The sequence below is a fragment of the Sorex fumeus genome, unplaced genomic scaffold, assembly GCF_029834395.1.
Source record: "Sorex fumeus unplaced genomic scaffold, SorFum_2.1 ptg000122l, whole genome shotgun sequence".
Classification (NCBI taxonomy): domain Eukaryota; kingdom Metazoa; phylum Chordata; class Mammalia; order Eulipotyphla; family Soricidae; genus Sorex; species Sorex fumeus.
Window position 1 is genome coordinate 6,292,946 of NW_026606179.1, and position 22,152 is coordinate 6,315,097.

The 22,152-nt window shown below is 41.7% G+C and overlaps 1 protein-coding gene across 14 annotated transcripts in view; it reads right to left on the reverse strand.

Annotated features, from left to right (window-relative positions):
• Window positions 1–22,152, reverse strand: part of NCOR1 (nuclear receptor corepressor 1) — a 225,722-nt gene that overhangs the window by 25,370 nt on the left and 178,200 nt on the right. For 9 of the 14 annotated variants that reach the window (XM_056135723.1, XM_056135718.1, XM_056135716.1 and 6 more), the window contains 12 exons: window positions 20,754–20,837; window positions 19,411–19,667; window positions 18,312–18,672; window positions 16,541–16,768; window positions 12,862–13,071; window positions 12,570–12,719; window positions 11,217–11,336; window positions 5,739–5,904; window positions 5,046–5,536; window positions 1,558–1,686; window positions 828–985; window positions 272–495 (listed from right to left, as the gene is read on the reverse strand). In XM_056135723.1, coding sequence (XP_055991698.1) covers window positions 272–495; window positions 828–985; window positions 1,558–1,686; window positions 5,046–5,536; window positions 5,739–5,904; window positions 11,217–11,336; window positions 12,570–12,719; window positions 12,862–13,071; window positions 16,541–16,768; window positions 18,312–18,672; window positions 19,411–19,667; window positions 20,754–20,837 — 2,578 coding nt within the window. The remainder of the gene's footprint in view (window positions 1–271; window positions 496–827; window positions 986–1,557; window positions 1,687–5,045; window positions 5,537–5,738; window positions 5,905–11,216; window positions 11,337–12,569; window positions 12,720–12,861; window positions 13,072–16,540; window positions 16,769–18,311; window positions 18,673–19,410; window positions 19,668–20,753; window positions 20,838–22,152) is intronic. The other 5 variants (XM_056135725.1, XM_056135722.1, XM_056135721.1 and 2 more) reach the window with 2 other exon arrangements.

A 22,152-nucleotide genomic window follows, 5' to 3' on the forward strand; every position in this document is an offset into this window, starting at 1 on the left:
CACTAAACCTTTAGGCATACACTGCTGGGAGCAATGTCAGAAGTGGTTTAAAAAAAGAAAGAAAAATATTTAAAAAAAAATATAGTACCAATTTCCCCCAATTACTCAAACAGCAGTCATTTCAAAAACACAAAAGAAATTCTTAGTTATAGCTTCCAGATAGTGATAAAAAAAAAATTAGGGTATGAGAAACTAACTCCATTTTATGGAGATGAATTCAAAGCACTTTACTACCACAAAATTAACATATAGTTTGAGTTAAAAAACATACCTTCCTCTGGACTTGTCTACAATATTTTCTGGAGAGACCCGTGACCCTGGTCTTGGAAGGTGGACCGACTGAGACTGAGATTCTGGGCTATAACGATTTGATGTTTTAGTCTTCACAGGTGTGGACACTAAAGCAGATGTTGAATTTTGGAATGTAGAAGTAGGAGGCTGCTGGGAAGGCTGCGAAGAAACTTGATTTCTAGCAAAGTCTTGTGTGATAATTTGCTATGAATGAGAAAAAGAATTGGTTAAACCCATTAAGTACTTATCAAAAATCCCACACAACATCTAAGACAACTTTGGGTCAAAGATATCACTCATGAGGTAGAGCATATACCGTGAGTATATGAGGCTCTAGGTTTAACCCCCAGCACGTCAAGGCAGTGGCCACCACCAGGAGTGGCCCTAACATTACAGAAAGTAGCCCAAGACTCACTCTCAGTGCCCTCTGCACTGCCAGGAGTAGCCCACACAACTAATAAACAAAGAAAAAAATCTAAATATTTTTATTGTGATATGATCATGGTCAAAGGGGAAAACAAGGAAGAGAAACTTACACAGATATGATCAGCAAGAGTAATTAGCCGATGAGTTCTGGGCACCTGCCCCACCCCTTCTGACTGTGAGGATGGAGGCTGTTGCTGTTGCGGAGAAGGCGATTCCTGCTGTGATCGAAAATGATGTAATGGTCCTTCATACTGTCTGGTAGCATCACCTAAGAGAGGACAGAGAGATGTCTGACTATAGGGATGCACCTGCTTTTCACTCACTATCAAAGATTAACATAATTCAGGAGGAAACATGAAAGAAATGTAGAGCATATATCTCTAACTACAGGATTCATTTATCTTAATTTTGCTTCTTTTTTATTTTGCTTTTTGGGTCACACCCAGCGATGCTCAGGGGTTACTCTTAGCTCTGCACTCAGAAATTACTTCTGGCAGTGCTTGGGGCACCATAATGGATGTGCAGGATTAATCCCCAGCATCCCAAATGGTCCCCCAAGCACCACAAGGAATGATTACTCCATGCAGAGTCAGGAGCAACCCTAAGCAAGCTGGGTGTGGTCCCAAACCAATCAAACCAAACAAACAAAAAACCAAAAGTAAAAGTATTATCAGCGGTAGCTTAAAAGTGTTTACTTCTAAGAAAGCTAACATAAAGTTATTCTTAAACCAAACAGAACAAGTTACTTCCTAATAGTTAGATAAGATAATCAGATAACCAGAAAGAAATCATAAATGCAAATATGAAAATATACGAACTGGTAGCTAAAAAAAGACGTACTTTCTGCTTGATTTGTCTTAACAACCTCTGGTTGATAGGCCTGTAATTTTTCCTGAGATGGCGCAGGAGAACTGGCAGGACTTATCACCTCAATAGCATCACTAGGTGTTTCATACCGGTGTGAAGATACTTAAAGAAAAGAAAAGAATCTTGTTTTAAACTTTTAAAAAACGTTTCACAAGTTCAAGACTTTCAAATCTCTTTGCATATTTTCACTCAGAAATAAAAAAACAACTCAGAACCTAGGTTAATGAATAATTAATACGCTCAACTGACTGCTAGCAAGTCCACGGGCACTTCCATATTGGCCCCAAGCGCTTCCTTGGTAGGCTAGCAGAATACAAAACTGATTTGTGACATTCTCCTGTGAACTGGAAAAGAAAATAACCAGAAAACAGGCTTTAGAAGATACTAAATGACAAAATGGATCTCTGCTATTCACTGTTTCTAATAATTTCTAATAATCTTAATTCTATGAGATAGCTCTTAGAAAAATGTTCATTACTTAGAAAAAGATTTCCATTACTATAACTTCAAAACTACAAATTAGAAAATATGTAATAATTTCTTCAAATACTTAGTAATGCTGGCTAATAATATTTCAGCACCTTCTTACTTTGTGAAAATAAACACAAATAGTCGGGAATGTATGAGGAAAAGCAAATTCAATCCCCCGGCAGAAGATGAAAAAGCCTATAACAGAGAAGAGCCCTTTTTGAGATGCCAAGGAAACCCAAGGGCTGTGCCGCAGAGTATAGGAAGCTTTGCCCCGTTCTAACTTGGGCCTCAGAGCTCAGAATGGGGGACTGGTAACTGTAACCTCCTGCTAGAGTCTATGGCTTTTAAGAAGAGTATTCCTTGATCTAGAGGCTGCACCAGAGAATATGAAAAAAAAAAAAAAACTGTCAGAAGCCCCAGAATAGATATCCCTGCCTGCATCAGCAAGTGTGAGCAGTCAATAGCTCCTAAATGTAGGTAAGAATGTTGAAAGGAAGTCTACCTACAGTCTATCCCAATCTCCTCCACTACTCAACTGAACAGCCCTTTCCTATTATCCTCTAATAGACTAGGTCATAAAAATTAGTTACCCAAATTATAGAACCCTCAGAAGAACAGCTGGGATGCAAAATACCTTTGAGGAGCTAAATGATTATGTCTTTTGTGCCATCATTGTTAAGACACCCAACATCCCAAACCTGCTCAAAACATTCAACAAAGAACTGAGAAAAAGCAAGATGCTAAAATGTGTTCATCTGCTCTTGCCCACTTAGGTATAAGATGAAGATGCTATGCTTTAGCTTCAGCAGAAGGAATGCTATGAAGAGAAAAAGTGAAAACTACTCTAACTTACTGTACATTACTTTCTAGGTTATGCAAGTAATTTGCCCAGTGATTTTATTTTTTAAGCCTATTCAGAAACATAAGTATTTTATTATATAATAAAAATTACATAAAAAAATCAGACATTCTATCTTTAGGCTTTCTAAAAGTCAAAATATTAGATCAGAATTTGGTTTGTGATATAAACTGAAAATAAGTGTTATCCGGTGATGAGGAGAACTGCATAATACAACACTGAGTAAATTGAAGGCTGAATCACTAGCGTGTTAACAACTTCCTGCCAAAGATCTAGTCATCTCAATATTGAACGTCTTCAGCTAACAATTTTCTGCATGCATACTACCTTTTTGAGAAATTTTCTAATCTCAAGCTAAAAAAAAGTCTTTAAACAACAGACTAGTAATGGGCCTCTTCTTTTCAAAAACCTCAAATTCATCCAAATTATGATTATGCAAGTGGATGCCTGATGATAAAAAAGAATTTCATACTGCATGTTGGTGCATGAAAAGTCATTTTTTCCCATCATGTATAACTCTACTTCATTACTTCCATTAATGAAACGATGAAGAGATGACTGATCAAGCGAATTAAATATCACTTATTAGCGGAAGCTTATCTAAACACTTACTTGTTACTTTGGAATTTTACAGAGTATTTAGACAATTAAAAGTAAATGAGAATCAAGAGACTCAGCAGTGAATCCTGAAAGACAGCAGCTCGCCAGAGATTTCTCCGGACCCCAGTCGAGCCAATTTCACCAGAGGGACCTCAGATGGAGTGGGTGTCCTCTCTCTGTCCACTCCAAATGAACCCCCGTGGCCACAAACTTCCAGAAGAAAATCCCAGGCACATGGGATTAGGGACTGAAGACTTCGGGCCATGCAGCAGAGGAGACTAGCCATCCCTTCCCGTCTCCCCACCCCTTTGGGTCAAGGCTGTCACACCCACGAATTGCCTCCAGGCGCCATTTAAGGCATTAACAGTCTTGATCCAGAGACTCCCACATGAATCTCAAAATGGATTAGATCCCTACAAAGATGTCTCCAGACCCCAATCATTTACAATTTCAGAATTCTAGGAGTGCACAGCTGCAAAAGTGGCTGCACGACCGCCCATGATATTCATAATAAGCAACAGAAAATAAATTATCTAGCATCTGCCTGTAGCAGGAAGGCTTGAATGGTGGTGGGAAAAATTCGAAATAATGGTGGTAGGAAGGTTTAATGATGGTGGGATTGGTGTTGAAATATTAAATATAATCACTTACTGTGAACAAATTTAAGAAACTAAAATTAAAAAATAAAAAATAAATGAGAGTCAAAGAGATAGTACAGTGAGTAAGGCGCTTGCACGTGATCAACCCAGATTCAGTTCCTGGTACCTAATATACTCCCCTGAGCACTGCCAGGAATGATCCTTGGGTATACATCCAGGAGTAAGCCCTGAGCACCACTATGTGTAGCCCAAAAACCAAAAGTAAAATAAATGTAAAGTAACACTTCCAGCATATTAATACAGATTTTTCGTTAAACGTTATAGTGACTAACCAGACTTGATCAAAGTGCAATTTGTAAGGAAGAAGATGTGTAAAAACCTATTACTAATAGTCAAGTGGTCTTTTAAAAGTTTGTATTTTAGAGGAGCTGGGATGTATCTAAGTAGTAGAAAGCATGACTAGCATGTCAAGTTCTGTGTTGAATATCTAGCATTACACAAACAAAAATCTATTTTTTAGAAAAATCATACAATATTTGTCTAAATATTGAAACACATACTAGAATGCTCTTCCTGAGAAATTAGGCTTCAGTAAGTCAGAGCTCGATGGTCCATCCATTTTTCACCTTCCAGATGCCTGAAAGTGGTAATAAGCTCAACCCTTCCACTGTCTACTTTCCATCTTTTAAAAGGGCATGGTTTTCTCATAAAAAACACTTGTAAGGTCTATTTAAAATCTGATACTTAAATAATCATAAAAAATAGTAGAGGAGAAATTTTTGCTCTTACTTCTAACCCATAAATCCTTTTCTATTAACATTTACTACAAAGATTAGGATTTTCTTTATATCATACTTGTTTTGATTTGCCTAAAGAATAAAGTAATTCTTTACTCTGATATCACATTGCAAAACTGAGATTGAGATACATACAGCTACTAGAAGAGTCTGAACTTTGAGAGCCACGTTCCCTTGCATCCTTGTCCGAGGCAATTTGCCGGGTGATGATCACGTCTATGAAGTTAGCTGCAGTAATGGTAGTCTTCCCTCGGGTCCTTAGCTCTTCCTCATATCTGGATTTTGGAGGAGGCCCTTTATCTTTCCCAGCCTCAGAATAAACTACTGAAGAATGAGGCTGGGGCTTGCCACTTGGAAAGGCTGAAGAGGTGTACAGACACTGAACAGATCTCTTCTCCACCTCCATGGTTTTCTGATCTAGCTGCTGTTGTTCACTAACTGCTGACCTGCTTCTCAAAGTTTCTTCTAACCTGGCAGCTTCATGCTTACTCTCTTTTGTTTTGGAAACATCCATCTGCGGGGCAGAAGCTGCAGCATCCACAAGAGCAGCCAGGGCATCCGCAGCAGTGTTGTAGCGGGAGGTTGGCAGGCTTTGACTTATTGAAGGGCCCCCAGCAGGCAGTGGCCTATAAAAATAAACAAACAAACAAACAAAGCCAAACAAATCACAACCTATGAAGAGAAAACTTTTCTGGGAGGGAGGAGTGAGGAGACAGAAGATAATACTGAGCAGGTAGAAAAATCACCACCCTACTTTAAACTAATGCAGTCAAAAAGTAAAGTCTGCAAACCAAGAGATTTGTTATCTAAAATGTACAACACACTTACATGATTCGCAGCTGAGCACTTGGATCCAAAGGTGTGATCACACTGGTTCCATTTGTTCCCTGAAAAACACTGGGTCTCTGTTGAAGGATGGTCTCTTGGGCTCTTACTGAAGGAGATGGGGAGCGCACATAACCATGACTGCCAGGTCTGCCGGGCTGTTCTGAGCCTGAAGAGACAAAAAAAAAAAAACCAAAAAAAAAAAAAATGGGAACTGAATACAGAAAAATTTAGGGATTGTAACTTTTCAATATTGCTAAATACGACAGAGAAAAATAAATTAAGAAATTTTATCTCCCATTTTATGCCCTTTCTAGATAGAAAAGTTTGGTAAGAGTTTTTCATATTAAAGATGAAAGAAAGAAAGCCAGAGTAATAACTCAAACTGAAACATGTTATCATTTATTGTCATTTTCATTTTTTATGATGTTTCTACTGTGCTTCCATTGAGAAACAAAGATAACAATAATAGGGTCAGGGAGACAGCTTAAAGAGCTAGAGTATCTGTATGCTGGGGACCGGATTCAGTTCCTGATTCTGAATAGACTCCCCCTAGTATCACTGGGGTGTGGAAATAGAACAAACAAAAGTAACAATGAAGTACTAATAAGGTTTATCTATCAGACTTTTTCTCAAACTCTGGTGTGTTTACCATTTCCAAAACAAAAATCAGCATGCAGCCAACATGGCCGACCCGAGTTCAATTCCTCTGCCCCTCTCGGAGAGCCCTGCAAGCTACTGAAAGCATCTCGCCCATACGGCAAAGCCTGGCAAGCTACCCGTGACGATATGCCAAACACAGTAACAACAAAGTCTCACAATGGAGACATTACTGGGCCCGCTTGAGAAAATCGGTGAACAATGGGAGGACAGTGACAGTGACAACTTTCTAAGGATTGTAAAGAAAATAATATTCTACTGCGCTACGGGGGATTGAGACTACTTCACTCCACCACAATTCTTCCTGCCCCACTCCTAGACTGTTTTTCAAAACTATTTTCCTCATCCACCTCTTAAAAAAAAAAGTTCATTGAATATTTGTGAGATAGACCATTACAAAGACCAATCTTCTGCTCTATGTTTCTATTGCTTTTGGACCTTTGATATTCCCCTAGAAGGTTTCTTTATATCTCGCATAGGTGAAAGATCATCTGACTAATTTCACTCAACAGAATACTTTCCAGATCCATCCAGGTTGCAGTAAGTTGCATAACTTTATCTTTTCTTACATCTGAGTAGTATTACATTGTGTATAGTTACCATAGTTTCTTTACTCATTCATCTGTTTGTGGGCATTTGAATTGTTTCTCTATTTTGGCTATTGTATATAGGGCTGTAGTGAACACAGGCATTGTACTTTGGGGCCCTTGGGGTATATTCCCAGGAATGGAATTGCTGGGTCATATGTAAGCTCAATTCCTAGTTTTTTGAGGAAGTTCTATATTGTCTTCCACAAAGGCAAACACCCTACCTGCTGTGCTATCACTCTAGCCCCTAGTATATCATTCTTATCTCAGTGCAGAAACACTTAAGTCAATCTTTGCAGCAATTTTCTCTTGACCGTTCATCAGCTCATATATTCCTAGAAATGGAAGTGCTACACAGATTTTTATGTCTCTAAAACACTTTTACTAACAATGTTATGACTGATTTTTCAGGCACTTCACAAAATATCAATCTTTCAAATTTCAGATGAAGAAAATTGACATTTATGTCTTAAATTTGAATGTAACTCATCAAATTTTAAATGAAGTGGGATCACAAACATTGTTAAAATCTAGTTCCCCACACGATGGTCACTCAATACCTCTATTGCAAACTACAACACCCTAAAGGAAAGAGTGAGCAAAAAGGAATGTCCTGCCACAGAGGCAGGGTGGGGTGAGGGGGATGGGGTGGTGGGTGGGAGGGCTACTGAGATCACTGGTAGTGAAGAATGGGCACTAGTGGAGGGATGAGTACTCAATCATTGTACAACTGAAACCCAAGCACTTAAGTTTGTAAGTCTACAACTGTAGCTCATGGTGTTTCACTAATTAAAAAAAAAGGCACTGAGTATAAAAAAAAAAATCTAGTTCCCCAGTGATGCGAAGAGCAGTTAGGGTATACCTAGAATGAACCTGGGAGTATTGATGGATACAGTCCTGGAGTGCTCCAGCACTGTCAGATGGCCCCAGGAGTCCTTGGGACTTCAGAGCCTGCATCCTTAGGTTCCAACACTAAAACACAACCAGCCAGGCTGACCTGGTATCATAAGGAGTGGCCCTTGTATCCCCTGAACACTACCTGGGAGGACCTCCCATAAAAAAAAAAATCTAGTTCCTGGGTTGGAGTACAGTGGGTAGGGCATTTGCCTTGCAAGCAGCCAATCCAGGTTTGGTCCCTGGCATCCCATATGGTTCTCAGAGCACTGCCAGGAATGATTCCTGAGCATAGAGCCAGGAGTAAGCCCTGAGCACTGCTGGGTATGGCCCAAAAACAAACAAAAAATCTAGTTCCCATAAAAGTTCTATATTAGAATGAGCATGTAATTAATTTCCTATGCTTTTTATGCAATCAACAGATTGCATACTTGACTATCCTTAAAGCATTTCCTATGATCAGACACTTAGTGGTTTTCATTACACATAACGAGAGAGAGAGAGAGAGAGACAGACAGAGACAGAGACAGAGACAGAGACAGAGAGAGATAGAGAGAGCGAGAGCACTTTTTAGGCTTTGAAACCATTGAACTAAGTCCCTGGGAACTGTACTACTTGGGTCACTTATGGTGACTAGCTTTTGGGCACTTCCTCTATATGGCTACCACATTGATTTCAAACATTTTATCTCCTATAACCACATGAATATGACAAACTCTTCACAGTGCTCTGCATTTACCTCTTAGATGGTTTTCCCTTTCTTCCACCTATAACATTCCTCCGAGTATCAGCTAAGGACTGGCTCCTCTTCACTGTTCCTTTAGAATTTCTATTCAAGCTAATTCCCAATAAATCCTAAGCCACCAAAATCACTCAATATTTTTCTCTTTTTGGGGGGTGGTGTAAGGTGGGGGGAGGAGATTTCTGAGCTACAACTGGAGGTGCTCAGGACTCAATGCTCTGCACTCAGGGATCACTCCTGATGATGTTCATGGGTACCAAGGACTGGACCACATGCAAGATAAGAGCTTTACCCAGTGTTCTATCACACCAACCTCTCAGTTATTTCTCTGACAGCAGATCTGCATATATAAAACAGGGACCTGGTGAACAGTTTGATCTCTTTCACTGAGTTAAGAGAATATAAACAGGCAATATAAACAGAGATAAGAAAAGATGTTCCAAAGACATGTTAAATGAAGTATATCTAAAATGAAAATCATCTCTTTGTTTTTATAAATTTTGATCTGTATTTTTATTTTTTGGTTATAAGGCCACACACCTCAGGGCTACTTCCAGCTCAGTGCTCAGGAGACCAGCAGTGCCAGGGATCAAACCCAGAGTTCCTGCTTGCAAAGCATGTGTTCCAGCCCACTGAGCTAGCACAAACCTACTTATCTTCGGAGAAATCTAATCTTACAGCTCTCCCCCACTTCCTAGTTGTCCTTGGATTCTACTTTAATACCATTCTTTTTAGTCATTTGCTTCTGGCCACTCACACTGTCAACATTATCTAAGGCTGTAGTTAGGAATTACTGGAATGGTTTTATTGACATCCTGGTACCAACCCGTCACCACTTTCAGGGTCCTAATCTTTATCATGTCATTTTTGCGTAAATGTGTCTCTGACCATGTCACTACTCAAACAGCACATTTGATTGGTAAGCCAAAGGTGTCACGGAACCTTCCTACCTTGTTTCCTTTTTTCACTCTTCTTTTAGTTAGGTTTTTCTTTTGGGGAAGGCTTTGGGGGATTTGGGGGTAATGCCCAACACTGCTCAGGGCTTTTGTACTCAGTGATCACTCATGACAGGGCTCAGGAGACCATATGCAGTTCCAGAGAACAAACCTGGGTCAGCCATATGTGAGGCAGGCATCTTATGCATTGTATCTTATGTACTGTATCTGGTCTATCACTCCTTTTTCTTTTTTTTTTGGTTTTGGGCCATGCCTACCTGTGCTCAGAGTTTACTCCTGGTTCTGTGCTCAGGGATCACTCCTGGCAAGGCTAGGGAGATCATATGGGATACCAGGGATCAAACTTCGGTCAGCCTTGCGCAAGGCAAGTGCCCTATCCACTGCACTAGTTCTCTGGTCCTCTTATTCCTTTTTTTTTTTTTTGCCTTTTTTGGGTCACACCCAGCAATGCACAGGGGTTACTCCTGACTCTGCATGTAGGAATCACTCCTAGCAGTGGTCAGGGGAACACATGGGATGCTGGGAATCGAACTCAGGTTGGCAGTGTGCAAGGCAAATGCCCTACCTGCTATGCTATCACTCCAGCCCCTCTCATTCCTTTTTTTTTTTTTGGGTCACACCCGGCGATGCACAGGGGTTACTCCTGGCTCTGCACTCAGGAATTACTCCGGGCAGTGCTCAGGGGACCATATGGGATGCTGGGAATCGAACCTGGGTCGGCCGCGTGCAAGGCAAATGTCCTACCTGCTGTGCTATCACTCCAGCCCCACTGTCATTCCTCTTTTTAAAAAATTTTATTTATTTTGATTTTGGGCCATACTCAGTGGACCTCAGTGATCATTCCTGGCAGATTCAGGGGGTCATATGGGATGCCCGGGATCAAAACCAGTGTGACACGTACAAAACAATTGCCCTACCTGCTTTACTCTCACTCTGGCATATTCCTCTTATAAATACCCATCCAACAAGAATGTCTTTCTATCATATCTATGAATTGATATCTTTACTTAAACTGTTTTCAGTCTTCCACAACTCTGTACCCAGCACTGGCAGGCCCAATTGTAGCCAACAGCTGGGATAAAATTAAAATGAGAAGTTCATCATGGAAACATATTCCTATTTAAAACTGATCTCTGAATCACTTCAACTTCTATAGCACTTTTACCTGCACCTCACTTGATGTTGTCATTTTCTGTCTTTTAATTTGTATGATGGGCTGGAGCAATAGCACAGCGGGTAAGGCGTTTGCCTTGCACGCAGCCAACATGGCCGACGCGAGTTCGATTCCTTCGCCCCTCTCGGAGAGCCCGGCAAGCTACCGAGAGTATCTCGCCCTCAAGGCAGAGCCTGGCAAGCTACCCGTGATGTATTCGATATGCCAAACATAGTAACAACAAGTCTCATGATAGAGACGTTACTGGGCCCGCTCGAGCAAATCGATGAACAACGGGAGAAACAAATTTATATGACATCACTGACATTCCTCACATTTCTGGGGGAGATAGTGCATGAGGAATTATGCCATTTGCAGTGCTGCAGGCCAAACAGGGTTGGTCACTTTCCCCACAACACTAAGCCTAATGTTCTACCATGTAAGAGTCCCAAGAAACTCAGATGGAGTGAATAAAGCCACACCACTCACCGGAGCGGAGGTAGAGGTCTGAGGACACTGCAGCAATCCGCTCCCTCTCTCGGTCCTTTTCCCGCTCCCTCTCACGCTCTCTTTCAGCACTTGCAGCAGCTGCGAGATGTGTTGAATGTCCTGTAAATTATAAAAATATGCAACTTAAAGACAAAAATATCAACATATTAGGTTTTGGGGTTTCATCTGCCATTGTTTATGGGCCATACCTGGCAGTATTCAGGGACCAAGTGGTGCTAGGGAGCAAACCTGGAAACTGGAGCTCCTGTATGCAGCCTCTGAGCCAGATCTCTGGCCCAATGTTTAAATTCGTATGTTTGTCTTTTGGGGCTGAAAGCCCAGTGGTGCTTGATGGCTTCTCCCAGCTCTGTTCTTTTTTTTCTTCTGCTTTTTGGGTCACACTTGGCGATGCGCAGGGGTTACTCCTGGTTAATGCACTCAGGAATCACTCTTGGCTGTGCTCAGGGGACCATATGGGATGCTGGGAATAGAACCTGGGTCGGCTGCGTGCAAGGCAAATGCCCTACCCACTGTACTATCAATCCAGCCCCACCAGCTCTGTTCTTAGGGTACCATATAGTGGATATGGACTCAAACCTAGGCCTCCTGCAAGCAGAGGGTGAACTCAGACCCTTAAGCTATCTCTCCAGCTACCAATTTTTAAATTTTTCAATGACTAAACACTTAAAGGCTGCACATTTGAGGAGTTGGAGCAATGGTACAGTGGGTCAGGCACTTACCTGGCACACAGCTGACCCACTTTCGATCCCCAGCATCCCATATGGTCCCCTGAGCATTTCCAGGAGTGATAGTCCTGAGTCCAGAGCCAGCATTCAGTTCTCACCCCAAATTACTGAATTTCAGCACCGCTAGGGTTGTAGTTAATGATTTGAATACGGCTGGGTGTGGCCCAAAACAAACAAAAACCAAAAATACAAAAAACAAAAAATAACCCGCCCTGCAAATTTGTGAGATGTAGGAAGTTTGTTTTATTGAAAGCTTTAGATGATAACTGGAGCATAAAATTTTCCTATAAGTATATGGGGTGATGGAATGATTCAAGGAGGTAGCCTTGGGTACAGTTTGTTTGTTTGTTTGTTTAAAGAAAGTAGTTGTGTGTGGGGGAAGGGGGGAAACGCTGAGTGATTTCTAAAAAAAAGGAGATGGGCCAAATTAAGTTTGGGAACCTCTGGTCTGGATTGTGACAGATGGAACACAGGAATTATTACTTAGTGTTAAATGGAAAGTCCAATTAGGAAAATACTGCCCAAAATATACCTTAAAAGATTATGCTTATGAACACAATCAAGTTGTGCTCTGGTCATATCAAAAAAATATATGAATATCCCTTACCTGGAGACATTGAAGCAGAGTTGTATGGCCTGGGAGGGAAAGTAATCTGAGTACCGGGAATATAAGTGATTCTGTCCATGGGAGGTGTACTTGTTCCCCCAGGATGAGGCACTAAAATTGCTGGAGGCATATTGGTCAAGTCAATGATTCCTGCTCAACAGACAAATGCAAACAATTAAAGCATATGGCCTCTGTACTTCCACCATTCACCCAAAATATATTTCTTCAGTACCTAAGATAGCATGGGTAGATATAATAAATTCCATGCCATATGAACTGCAAAGATACATACCCCTTGTTGCTGGATATGGAAGACCCAGCTGCTGCTCTCGAGGAGAGAGTCCTCTAGCAATATCAGGGCGCAAGTTTACTTGCATCTGCTGTGAGGTAATATAATCATTTAGAATTGTCTGTCTTGTGTTCTCCATTGCATAAAGCTGATACTGACTTGGGTAACCTGGAGTTGGTGAAAGCTGTCTCTGGAACAGGTACGCAGCAGCTGCTAATGAGGAGAACAAGAGATAAGAATTTAGTGTAGTATAATTAGCTAACCAACAACTCACAAAAAAGGTAAACATATAACATTCTTTGAGCAGATGCAAATACATTTCATATCGTGTGTGCGTGTGTGTATGTGTGTGTGTGCGTGTGTGCGTGTGTGTGTGTGTGTGTGTGTGTGTGTGTGTGTGTGTGTGTGATGAGGGTGTTCAGGAAACTGCTATCAGGATTAAGAGGGTACATTTTATTCCTGACTCTGCACTCTGGAGTAAGTTTCTGTTGTTTTGTTTTGGGGCCAAACCTGCCAGTGCTCAGGGCTTACTCCTGGAAGGCCTGAGGGACCATATGGGGTGCTGGGGATCAAATCTGGGCTGGCCGCATGCAAAGCAAATGCCCTACCTGATGCACTATAGCTCTGGCTTAGGTGGGTACATTTTAGACCTTTGATATAACAGATATATAAACACCAAATATACTAGAAAAAGGGAAAGAGAACTAGACAAAATGATTAATAATTTTTTATCAGAACAGTAAAAAGCTGAAAAAATTTTGGTTTCATCCTCCATCTTTGCCAAATAACTTTACTTATTTTTAATCCACACCAGGTGTTAGTTACATCACTCTAAACTATCTCCCTACTACTGATCCTATAACTTGATAATTTTCACCTGAAATATCCAATATTATATTTGAGAATGAAATTCTTTATGTAGTACTGACCATCCAATCACACGGGCAAAGACTGGGAAGCTCCCCATGGCATATTTGATATGCCAAAATCAGTAACTGTAACAGGTCGCATTCCCCTGACCCTGAAAGGGCCTCCAAAATTCTCAGGGCTGGGATGAATAGACATTATTGTGGTGCCCGCTCGAGTAAATTGATGAACAATGGGATGATAGTGATACAGTTACCATCCAATAAAATACAATAGAAATCATGAAAACACACTCAGAAAAACAATAACCTTATGATCCTAGATGTAAAAAAATGATAAATCTTTTAATAAGTTTTTAATTAGAGTAGAAATCAACAAACTTTTCTGTATAGGGCCAACAGTTACTACTTTAGCCTTTAATGACAATCAACCCACTCTGTCACAGTAGGGTGATGGCAGTCATAAGGCTATAAACATCAGTGAATGGTCATGGCCATGTTCTAATAAAACTTAACAGAAAAAGAAGCAGAATTCTGTATGGAGCCCTGCTGGTAAAGTATGAAACCCACCATGGGCACTAGGAATTCTCTGCTATGGAACAAGGAGCAAAGACAGACTTGAAAGCTATGAGAGTCTGATCACAGTTCCAGAGGAAAGCAACACCAAACCCACGCAGCACACCTAGGTGAAGAATTCTGCTGTGAACTTAAAGTGACTGCAGCAGCCAACACACAGAACAGGGAAGTCTAGAGAAACTATATAGCACAGGTGACAGATACAGGAGGGATGAACCAAGAGAGCACAGCTGTTTGGAATCCAGTTTCCTGGGAATAGACTTTAGCTTTGAGCCTTCATAGATTCTCTAGATAGTTAGCTCCGCTTTCACTCACAGACCTGGGAAGCAAATGACTGATGACTAGAAGTTTGAGAAAAGCTGGCACAAGGCTGGTTTCTGTTGCTTCTGGCAGTCTGGCATCACTCCTAAGGTGATGCCCATCTGTCCCAGACCAATAGTCCAGAAGGCTCACAGTTGGCAGCAACCTGCTTAACTAAGGCAAGGGGCCCAGCCCCACGTAGGCTGCTAGTGAGCCGGGTACACTACATAAAAAACTGCAGCCAGCAAGGGGCTCAGAAACAAATCTCAGAACCCAGCAGCTTTTGGCAGAAATGCGTCCGGTCCCTGTAAGTAGATTACCGGCGCTAGGCCACCCCAGGTGGGAATAGGTTTCGTGCCTTTGCTTGTTTCCCCCTGGTGGCCCAATGGTCACCATCCTCCAGAGGCCACTGGACAATCAGGTTTGGGCCAGCAGTGATGAGACATGTGGGGCCTCACGGGATGGGGGTGGATCTGGCCCTTCCCTCCCCACCCCAATGAGACCATGAGTCGCCATCCACGAATGGTCTCTCTGGCTCCTGATCAAGCTGCTTAAAGGTCAAGATCTCAGAGACTCAGAAACAAATCTCAGGACCCAGGGTCTTTTGGCAGAAATGCGTCCAGACCCACCGTAGGTTACTGTCACCGGGCCACCCCAGGAAGGAAAGGATGTTGTCCCTTCGCCTCCTCCTCCTAGGCAGTTGGTGGCCGCCATCCTCCAGAGGCCACTGGACAGTCAGGTTTGGGCCCTCAGTGACGAGACACATGGGGCCTAATGGGACGGGGGTGGAGCTGGCCCTTTCCTCCCCATCCCAACGAGATCCCGAGTAGCCATCCATGAATGGTCTTTTTGGCTCCTGATCAAGCTGCTTAACGGCCATGATCCCAGAGACTCAGGAACAAATCTCGGAACTCAGCAGGTTTTGGCAGAAATCCCTCTAGATTTAATTGTTAAAATTTCGGAATTTCAAAATCGCGCATGAACTACTGCAGCCACGCAACATCATATGCTCTTCTTAATCAGCAATAGAAAACAAATTGTCTACTGTTGCCTTTTCAGCAGATCTGAGTGTTGGGGTAAAATCCCAAATAATAATGGTGGGTCTGATGTCAAAATACTGTATGTGATCAAAGTAGAAAGAGAGTAATGTGGAAATCATCTGCCCCACAGGTAGGGGGAGGGTGTGGGATGGGGGTATACTGGGGGTTTTGGTGATGGAGAATGGGAACTGGTGAAGGTACGGATGTTTCATTATATGACCGAGACTTAAACCCGAAAGCTTTTTAACTGCTCTCACGGTGATTCAATAAATAAAATTATAAAAAATGGAAAAAAAATAAGGTGGAGTTTATGCTCAATTCAATCAGCTAATCAGTGGCTGAATAAATAGCAGTACTCCTACATATAAATAAATAAATAAAATCTAACCTTCTGTTGCTTATAAGATACACAACTGAATCTTGATGATAACCATACACCTAAAGCTGGAGAGACAGATTAACAGGCTTCAATGCATGCTTTGTATGCAGGAGTCCCAGGTTCAATCCTTCGACCCTAAGCACCAAGGCCAAGAGTAGCCTCAAAACCAAAAATAAAATAAACACAGACACTCTGCTAATGGCTACAAACAATCATACAGGTAAATGGAAGCCTAAACAAAAGCAAGGACACAGCTTGAGTTATAGCCTAAGTGGCCTGGGTATATGCGTGCATGTAGGAGATGCGGGTTTATCCCGAGCATCTCAAGGTCCCCCACACACCACGAGTGATCCCGAGCAATGAGCCAGGACTGGCATTAAAACTAACAAAAAGAATGGATGGGTGTGTGTGTGTGTGTGTGTGAGATAATACAGAGTTTTAGGAATTAATAGTGAGAATCTTAGGAAAAAAGTAATCAGACACATTTTTTATTTCCTATAACATCACAGTACACAACTTACCAGGATCCAGAGCCCTGTGAAATGGCATTGCTGGGTCCAAATGTGTGGGAAGATGGCTCCGGTAAACCTCTCCGGTGGTGCTGGCCCGATGATGGGGGTCAAAAGGGCTGTGGCTTACTACAGGGTCCACCCCCGGTACTGGAGACTTGGCCGGAATACTTTCTCTTTGGGTAGGGGTCAGTGTTGATTTTCTTTCATGATTTGTAGATTTACTAGAAGTAACTGTAACTGGAAAAAAAAAAGCCAGTATCACAAGATCAGAAAAGTTGCTGAGTAAAATATTTATTTGTGAATCATTTTAATACATATTATATTTATATAACATTTCATTTCTCTTTGTACAAAATATTCAACAATTAATCTTTAAAAATATGCAAATGTGAGAAATTAGAAATAATCATAAAATTAAAAATGAAGTTTAACTTTTCTTTTTTGAGGGGAGTTGAGGCAGGAGAGGGGCTCTTGCAAGCCAAGCTCAGGGGGCCCTGGGGATACTTGGCCAACTGTGTTAGACAATGCAAGGGCCTGGCTGGGACCAGAGCCCCAGGGGGACACCAGAACTACACCTGGCTATGTTCAGGATCCACCAGAGTTATACCTGGCAATGCTTGGGGGCGTCCAGACAGTGCTGGGGGGTGGGGGTTGTGATGCTAGGAATCAAATTCAGGTTCCAGAGCATGCAAAGCATGTGCACCTGACCCAAGTTATTTCCCTGACCATTTAATTTTCTTTTTAAATCCGATAAAAATGAATTGTCTGTATGATTTTAATATACTAAATTTTTTTGGTCACACTTGAAATTAATTTCAATTTCCTCTTTGCCTTTGTGATTCAGACTCCTTACTTCAGTGCCCAATGGTCACTACAAACTTTCTCATTACTTCATCAATATCTCCTCCATTATTTCAGCCACTTCTATTCTAAACAATGTTTATAAAATGAGGTTGGATTATCCCATCAATGTCTATCATAGCCAAACACTAAACACGGGGCCCTGAGTTCAATTCCTAGTACCATAAAAACCAACTACTAGGGAAAAAAAACCAAAAAATGACCAGAGACAGAGGTCAGGTGTTAAGGTGCTTGCCTTATACCTGACCTACCCTTAGTATGGTCCAAAGCACTGCATATGGTCCCCTGAGCACTGTCAGGGGTCAATGCTAGATGTGGTCTCAATCCTCTCTTCCACCAAAACAAAAAACAAACAAACCAAATAACATAAAAATAATGTAACAAAAAACTAGAACAAGAAGGTTAGATTCTTCATCCTAAGCAGGAACTTTCTTTTTCTCCCTCCTTACAACTCTCCCCTCCCATTGCCAAAACATTCTTCCCCTATAAAACTGCTAGCAGTTACATCAATAAAGAGGCATTGATTTTTACCAGATGGTTGCCCAAACAATCTGGGGCCCTAAAAACATATCAACTTCTCATTTTAAATTTATTGCATTATATAGTTAATGAAGGCACTAATTTAAAGCAAGATCCTCCACTATATATGGTGACTTCCAGTAAGTATTTTAGGATTTGCTGAAAAGTTACTCTAAGAATAAAGTTATTTTAATATACTTCTGACTACATTATACACCAGTTAAATATTAGGTATTCTGCCTATCATATAGTTATGCCAATTTTTAATACAGTAGTCTTCCACAGTCTTAGTAAAACCTACGGGTTGTGTGGCAATTAAGCTAACAATGAGACATTTACTAGTTGCTAGCAATGAGGAAACACAATAGGATGACCAGTGAAAGCTGTAAGCATAACATACCATCAGAAGTTCTGTTCATCATGGGTGAGCCTCTGGACATGGTGTTTTGATAACTCACAGGAGTACGCCGGGCGCTGGAATCATCATAAAGCCCTGGGCTCAGCTGTGCTTTGGGAGCTTCATGCAGTGTTGACCTAAGAACGGAGGGGCCAGAGCTTACCACAGATGTATGTCGGGAACGCACTGGCTCGCTTGTCTTTGGATCATCATATTTTCCCCTTTCCACGACTTTTATATTCTCTGGCACAATCTCTAGTTGAGGCATTCCACGGGATAGTTTGCTGGGCCCCGTGATTAGGGATTTGACATTATGTTTGATGGCAGACTGACTTGAATTGCTGTCATATTTTATTGGTGTACCCTAAAGAGAAAAAAATGGATACTTTACAGGCAGTCCATGGCATATGAATACTTTCCATCTCCTGTCTATGTTTAACTTTCGTTAATACTTATTTGCTGTGATCTTTACTGTCAATATGGATATCTCAATCACAAGTACAATCCTGGCTTTACCTACTTATCCACATTATACGTGTCACACTATGAACACACAAAAAATAATAAAGCAAACATAGAACCCTCATATTTAATACTCTGAGAAGTATCTAACTGTTCACTGTCCTCCCGTTGTTCCTCGATTTGCTCGAGCGGGCCCAGTAACGTCTCCATCGGAGACTTTGTTGTTACTGTGTTTGGCATATCGAATACATCACGGGGAGCTTGCCAGGTTCTGCTGTGCGGGCGAGATACTCTCGGTAGCTTGCCGGGCTCTCCGAGAGGGGTGGAGGAATCGAATTCGGGTCGGCCATGTTGGCTGCGTGCAAGGCAAATGCCCTACCACTGTGCTATCGCTCCAGCCCAAGTATCTAACATCATAGAATTATATAAAATTATTATGTCACTATAAAAGGTATTCCATTGGACCAGGGAGATGGCTCAAAGAACTGAAGCACATATACTGCATGTGTCAGCTCTGAATTCTACTCTAAGTACAACTAAGCATGTCTCTCACCCTGCAATTACTACTCAAGAAGCATTTTCCATAAACATTGCAATCTGATGTACAATGGCTTAGAAAAAGAAACCATGATCTAGTTACCTGGGAGATAGAACCTTCAATTATTGGTCTTGTGCTCTGGACCACTTCTGGAGTTTTCCGGCTTTCCTGAGTTAATATATCTTGTCGGGGAATCTCATGAATAGAACGCCCCATTTCTTTGATAGTGGTAATACCATCATAAGGTTTTCCTTTGGTAATGGCACCTTCAAATGCCCGTATGGGAGGACTTTCCCTTTTAATTTGTTTGGGATATTTAAGGCCATCTTCAAAGCTGTCAGATGTTGCCCTGGGTGTGCCTTCAAAAAAAGACGCCAAGGAAAAAAGGAAATGATGAAAATTACATTATAATAACAATGAAATGTACTTTAAAAATGTTAAAACATAAATGTTGGACCAGAGTATAACTGGGCACATATGCTTTATATACAGGAGGTCTGGGCTTTGATCCCTGGCACTTCATGGTCCCTGTTCACTTCTGAGAGCAACCTATGAGCACCACTAGGTATGCTACCTTTCCCTCCCGCATACACAGTAAGCACTGGAACTGGAGAGATAGTGCAATGACTAAATAATTTCTTGCATGTGGTCCACAGTTCAAACCCCAGAATCATACGATCCCCTCAAGCATAGCCACCGGCTCCCCTTATGGCTCCCGGAGCACCACTGGATGTGCTCCAGGAGGCCCCCCCACACATCCTGGGTGGCCCAGGCATTCGCGGGCACTGCAGGACTCAACAGTACTGTATCTTGGTTCCTAATATCCTTGGCTGGCCAGTAAATACAGTGAGGGCCTCCTGGGACTCCAGAGCATGGCTCTGGAGCCCTCCTATCCCCCTAAAAAGTAAATGTTATGTTCTGTAATTTTTTTACATTTATTCAGGATCTATTAATCTTCAAGATAAACCAATCTTCAAAATAAAAGGTAAAGGTAAAGGCCCTCCCGTTGATCGTCGATTTGCTCGAGCAGGCCCAGTAACGTCTCCATTGGAGACTTTGTTGTTACTGTGTCTGGCATATCGAATACTCTCGGTAGCTTGTCGGGCTCTCCGAGAGGGGTGGAGGAATCGATCTCGGGTCGGCCATGTTGGCCGCGTGCAAGGCAGACGCCCTACCCGCTGTGCAATCTTCAAAATAACAGAATATTTTTACAAAATGAAGACATCTCTACAGTTAAATATCAGGCTTCAAATGAAGCTGCTTACAGCTTCAAATGAACTATTTAGCTCAGAGGAGAGTTATAGTCAAGACTTAACTATCAATATTTCAGAAGAGAAAATGTTTTGAAAATCAGGACTGAAAATTTAATTCACACCGCAATAACATCACATTACTTTATCAGTGAGGACGTAGTGAATAAAAGCCAAAATACCCCAAATATTTACCCTGCATTATGGAACCTGACAGCACAGTTCGCTCCTTAAGGTCAGAATGAGGGCTCCCTCTGGGTAGCGCTCGGCATATCAGTCCTTCAAAATAAAAAAACAGTTCAAGAAGTAAACATAGTGTGCCTGTAACTCAATGTATACATATTTTATGCTACCCTCAAAGTACGCTTTTTATAAAACTTTGGTCAAATGTTAGCATATTGAATTTGCAAACTATTCAGAAAAGTAGCACTGTAGCACTGTCCTCCCATTGTTCATTGATTTGCTCAAGTGGGCACCAGTAACGTCTCCATTGTGAGACTTGTTACTGTTTTTGGAACATCGAACACGACATGGGGGGCTGCCCAGGCTCAGCTGTGCAGGTGGAATACTCTCGGTAGCTTGCCGGGCTCTCCTAGAGGGGTGGAGGAATTTAACACGGGTCAGCCGCGTGCAAGGCAAACTGCTTTACCCACTATGCTATCGCTCTAGACCATATAGCTCTCTCATATCAGAAGGTTTTAAAAATGTTAATTAGCCACAAACAGAAATGGGGGAAAAACTCAAACACTTGGAAACCAAAAAAATCACTAACTGAATATCCAATATCAAATGGAAATCAAAAGTTTCCTGGAGGGGAATAGAGAGATAGTACAGTGGATAGGATACTTGCCTTGCAAGTAGCTGACCTGGGTTTGATATCCAGCAGTCCATATGGTTCCCTGGGCCCTGCTAGGATTGAACCCTGAGCACAGAGTTAGGAATACCCCCTGAGCACAGCTGGTGTCACCCAAAAACAAAACAAAAAATGAAGCAAATAAAAACTCTTGGAAACTAAAAAGAATGGAGATATGTGGCAGTAAGATATTCATTCATAATAGGTTTAAGCAAAAAGTTCTGAAATTGAACTTGTATTAATTTGGGGATGTAGAAAATAAAATTTCTGGTGTATCTTTGGATAGTTCAGAGGCAATTTCATGTTTGTGGAGGTCTCTTTTGATTGCATTCTCCCCCCTCTCTTCTGAAGGAAGAGAAGAATGACCATCGGTGCTAAAAGGTAGTTGTGAAAGCAGTCCCTAGAACCAGCCTCAGAGAGCATCCTCTGCTTCCTCCTCGTGGCCTAGGGTGCTCTACACGATCAGAGAAACTTCTCTAGTAACTATAAACATGATCCCCGAATGTATAGTCTTATCTTTTCTATGGATTTTTTTTAAAGCTGATAACCATGCATTTTATTATTTTTAGATCATAGCACAGCAGGTAGGGCATTTGCCTTGCACGTGGCTGACCTGGGTTCGATTCCTCCATCCCTCTTGGAGAGCCCAGCAAGCTACTGAGAATATCCTGCCCACACAGCTGAGCCTGGCAAGCTCCCCGTGGCGTATTCGATATGCCAAAAACAGTAACAACAAGTCTC